At 51.4% G+C, this 4,966-nt stretch overlaps 1 protein-coding gene across 1 annotated transcript; it reads right to left on the bottom strand.

Moving 5' to 3' along the window:
- Positions 1–1,111: 1,111 nt before the first annotated feature.
- On the bottom strand, positions 1,112–1,978 carry foxb2 (forkhead box B2). Its single transcript, XM_033971953.1, has one exon. The coding sequence runs from the start codon at positions 1,976–1,978 to the stop codon at positions 1,112–1,114; it is 867 nt and encodes a 288-aa protein (XP_033827844.1).
- Positions 1,979–4,966: the final 2,988 nt, after the last annotated feature.

Genomic DNA, 4,966 nt, shown 5'->3' with positions numbered 1-4,966 from the left:
TATATATATATATATATATATATATATATATATATATATATATAGTTTCATGTTTCGCTTTTGTGCGCAGAAATAAACTGTGTGTTTTTAAATCAGGAATTTTAAATTGGAGGAAAAAATGTAATTTCAAAATGTGTGTGTGTGGGTGTGTGTGTGTGTGTGTGTGTGTGTGTGTGTGTGTGTGTGTGTGTCTCATATTTTCACTCACGGCTCAGACTCTTGTTCTTCTTCTTTTTGTCACATTTCAGACAAACAGCGCGTCCTGCTCCTCTTTGTAAAATGTAAAATATTAAATATTAAATATAAACTGGTCACATTTTTCTCACGGGACTCACGGGTTTTCTGAGTTTTGCTGCTGTGTAAAAAAAGAATCATATCTAAGTGTTTTAAACGCGCGTGTTTACGCAGCGCGCGGCTCTGGAGAGCCGGACCTTGACTCTTTTTACAGTTTACTGTTTTACATAGACACGTATTTTTACTGTGGATAAAACACAGAGAAATAAAGATTTAACATGAGGAGTTTAAATGTTTAATAATAATCTTAAATATACAGAACAAGGCGCGCGCAGATTAGACAAAGTGCAGCGGGCCTCGGCTCTTTGGAGCAAAGTGCAGCGGGCCTCGGCTCTTTGGAGCAAAGTGCAGCGGGCCTCGGCTCTTTGGAGCAAAGTGCAGCGGGCCTCGGCTCTTTGGAGCGCGCCTGTGATTGGGGCTCGCGCGCGGAGGCTGCGGGACAAAGTGCAAACGTTTAACGGGTCAGTGTCAGGTCCGAGCGGAGAGTTTCCACTGGAGCGGCTCCTTTAAGTCTCTGTCCGCGTGTCCCACCGGGAGCTGCCCGCGTGCTCCATGGAGACTGTCCCGGTCTGAGGCAGCGGGGGTCGGGTCCTGCCTCAGGTCTGGCCCGGCTGGACCTGTCCTGGAGCCGGAGCAGCGGGAGCAGGACTGTGCTCCAATAGTCTGTCCCGGTCTGAGGCAGTCTCAGGGTCCTGCGGGGGTCCCGCTGCAGCTCTGTTCCGGGGTGAGGCAGCGGGGATCCTGCGGGGGTCCTGCGGCGGAGGGGGGGGGGGGGCTGCAGCTGCTCTGGCCCGGTTGGGCCCGGCCTGGCTCGGCTCTACAGCAGGAGCGGGTGCAGGGCTGTACTTTTGGACTCCAGCAGGTCGGACTTGTCGAGGCCCGGGGGCGCGCACAGCTGAGCCCCAGGAGGGAGCGCGCTGAGGCCGGGCACGGGCCCCAGTCCCGGCGTGGCTTTGATGGGCACGGGCACGGCGGGCAGCGCGGGCGCGCCTTGGCTGTGGTACAGACTTTTGGAGACACCGAAAGGCCCGTAGTCCGCGGCGGAGGGCACGGGGTCAGACAGCACGTGCGGCCACATGGAGTTGACCATACTGCTGAGCTGCGCGGGCACGGGGTAGCCCAGGTGGTGCATGACGCTGAGCGGGAGCGCGCCCTTGTACTCTCGGCCGATCAGGTTCTCGATGGCGAACGGGTGTCTGAAGGCCGCGGGCTGCGTGTAGCTCTGGAAGTGCGGCAGGCGCGAGCCCACGGCCGCGTGCTCGTGGTGGGCCGGGGGTTTGGTGCCCGCGTGGTGCTGGTGAAAGTAATGCATCATGGGCGCGCTCTTACAGGACACGTGCTCCGCGCGGAGGACTTTGAAGCGCTTGCGTCTGCGCAGAAAGCTCCCGTTCTCAAACATGTCTCCACAGTCCGGGTGCAGCGCCCAGAAGCTGCCCTTCCCGGGCTGGTCCGGCCTCCGCGGGATCTTGATGAAACAGTCGTTAAAGGACAGGTTGTGGCGCAGGGAGTTCTGCCAGCGCTGCGTGTTCTCGCGATAGTAAGGGAAGCGTTCCATGATGAACTTGTAGATGTCGCTGAGCGGGAGCATCTTCTCGGAGGAGTTCTGGATGGCCATGGCCGTGAGGGAGATGTAGGAGTAGGGCGGCTTCTGGTCGCTGTAGGAGCTCTTCCCGGGCCGAGGCATGGCTGCTCCTCTTCGGCTCTGTCTGTGACTGTCCCGGAGGTTTAGGCCATCACCAGGCGCGCAGTCTGCTGGAGTCTCACCTCACGCCCTGAGGAAGCACCGTCTCCAGAGGCTCTGTCCGCGCGTAAATGTCCGCGCGTAAAAGTCCGTGCGTAAAAGTCCGCGCGTAATGCCTCTGACCTCTTGGCGCGGCTCTGCAGTTCTCTGGAGGAATGGGGCTGGTGTCGGATGATGTGTCTGCAGCTTTGACTGAGTTTGTCTCCGCTCAAACGCTGCTCTGCTCTGTTTGATGCGGGTCTGGTGCGCACAGTGTCAGAGCGCTGTTTTTGAGACCCCCGCAGGTCGCAGCCTCTATTATGCGTGATGCAGACGTGAGGGGCTCGAGGGAGAGAGAGATGGAGAGAAAGAGACACGGGCGGTGAACGGAGAGAGGGAGGCGCGTGTTTCACTGACGTCTGCAGACTCTAATTGAGCGCGTGCCAATCCACGTCCAGAGGAGTGAACTGAGCGCGCGACACTCTCTCTCATCCTAGTGACCTTTGACCTCTAGCTCCACATAGTAGTGGAGAGTTCCATTAGGCCTGCGCGTCCGTCGAGAGGCAGAGTTTGAGTGAAGCTGCTTTTACGCACAAAACAAGATTCATGTTTAAAAGTGGCGCAGTGACGTTTTTAACAAAGCCCCAGATTTAAACTTTAAACAATATTTAATTATTGTTTTTGTTTTAATTATTAAAACTTATAAATGAGATCAGATTCATTTCTAAACTTAATATGTAAATATAAAACATAAACACGTTCTTATTAAACTGTTTAAAGTTGAGTGTTTCCAAACTTCGTCTCTTTTTCATTTGTTTGATTTATTTCTTCTGTTTCTGTTCCGCGGAGATGCGCGTCTTGTTTGCGTGTGTCACGTGAGACGTGTTGGAACAAGTTGCTTATTTTACTTGAAACAACAAGAAAAGCCCAAAACAAACGAGTTCTTTCTGAAATCTGCTCGACTGCACTTTCACACTTTGCCAACAATAAATCATATGTTCCTTTGCGCGCTCCATGACGCACGAGCGCGCACCGGCCAGTGTGTGTGCGTGCGCGCGCGCCAGCCTGCGTGCGTGAGCGTGTGCGTGGTGTTGATTAATTGCAGACAGGGGAGTCCGTCTCGTGTCTGCTCCAGAGGCTCTCAGGTGTGTCAGGTGCGCGCGGAGGTGGTAAACAAACTCTTACGCACGACGCACAACAAAAGCGCGCGGTGCCTTCTCGTTTATCTCCGGACAGGTGTCACGGCGGCCCCCCTCCCGAGCCCTCGTGCCCCTTCGGATCGCGCGAATACATTACAATAATTAAGCCTTCCGTGATTTAGGCTCCTCCGAGAGAAGTCCAACAATGTAATTAAGGACGAGGCGAGATTAAGCGATGAATATTCAAAACTGAGTCAATTCATTAGGCCGCCGCGTGTCTGCGGTTAAACTCAGTCCTTCAGCCGCCCCAAAGGTCAACGGAGCACGGAGCGCGCTTTGGACGAATTAAGAAGGAAAAGGTTTGATGGAGAAAGTGTTGTGTTAAAAGCAGAGCTCTGGAGCGGCGTGTTTCAGCTTTACGCACGAGTCACGCGCGCTTTTTACGCGCATCAAATTGTTTTATTGTTTATGGAGAAAGTCCAACAGTTTATCAAATATGTCATATTGATTAAAAATATGACAAATGACAGGCAACTAATATTTGCACTTTAATGGTCCAGATAAATGTTTTATATTAATAAAACTTAAATAACAAGTCACCGTCATTGAATTATTGTTCTAATAAAATATTTACATCTGGAGCATTTTTAACTCTATAAAAAGAATAATATAGGAATAATATATGAGCTACAATGAAACTAACCAAATAATGTGAAGCTAAAACATTTACCAAAATTCAAATCAAGCTCATTTCCGCAGTTACTTTATTAATTATGTGTTTGTCATTTGCAGAATCCAAAAACGCGCCGCACATGGCGCGTTTCAGTGTTGGTTTATACACTTTTAAATTGGTTTATACACGTTTAACTCACTCCAGTCCCGTCATAAGACGTGTCCATGAGCCCAGTTAAATGTAGAACACACACACACACACCCCCACCCACACACACACACACACACACACACACACCCACACCCCGACACACACAGACACACACCGACACACAGAGGCACAGACACACAGACACACACACACCCCCCCCACACACACACACACCCCACAAACACACATACACCCCCCCCCCACACACACACACACACTCTTTCACTGACACTGCTCGTGCGTAATGGCTGCGCGTATGGCCCGCTCTCCCCCGGCTCTGCGCCCGCGGCAGACCTGGAAACTTGTTTTGGTGAAGTGTTTTTCTGGCGCGTGAAAAACGAGCGGGCTGGAGCGCGTGCCCTCCGAGGCCGTTTGGATGAAGGCTCGTGCGTAAACGCCCGGGAAAGATCAATATTAAATCTGTTTTCGCAAAGGGGGCCGTTAAACAGACACCGCGCGCGCTCATCTGCATAACAAAATTAATTAGGCTGCGGCTCGTGCCTGTGCACAACTCCTGGACAAATATCTCGTTGTAAAGCGCACCTTCTGGGCATACGGAGCATATGCTGGAATTAGCCTTAATTGACTAATTACATAAATTACTCATTAAGTTTACAGCACATCAATTATAAGAGATGTATCAATTAATTTTGCATAAATTACAGGCGGGAGTGCGCAGGGGCGGGGCAGGGGGGACTGTGGGGCTGGGGGCAGGGGAGGGGGACACTGAGGTGTAATAAAGACTAGAGACATCATGGAGTCTGTTACCTTGGCGATGGCAGCGGCCATGTTGTGACGGTAAGAACCTGAATTCAAACAGAAATAATGCACCTGTGATTCACTGATGGAGCGTTTAAATGGACATCCTGGTCCTGATGGTACATTTATGTCCCAATAATGTCTCTAACTGTGTCTGTCAGGACAGTTTTA

Source organism: Periophthalmus magnuspinnatus, chromosome 9, assembly GCF_009829125.3.
Source record: "Periophthalmus magnuspinnatus isolate fPerMag1 chromosome 9, fPerMag1.2.pri, whole genome shotgun sequence".
Classification (NCBI taxonomy): Eukaryota; Metazoa; Chordata; class Actinopteri; order Gobiiformes; family Gobiidae; genus Periophthalmus; species Periophthalmus magnuspinnatus.
Note: the sequence above shows the minus strand (reverse complement) of the source record. Positions and strands in the feature narration are given on the sequence as shown.

Bases quoted from the DNA above. Each gene is read 5' to 3' on its own strand.
- foxb2 (XM_033971953.1), bottom strand. From the start codon at position 1,978: ATGCCTCGGCCCGGGAAGAGCTCCTACAGCGACCAGAAGCCGCCCTAC.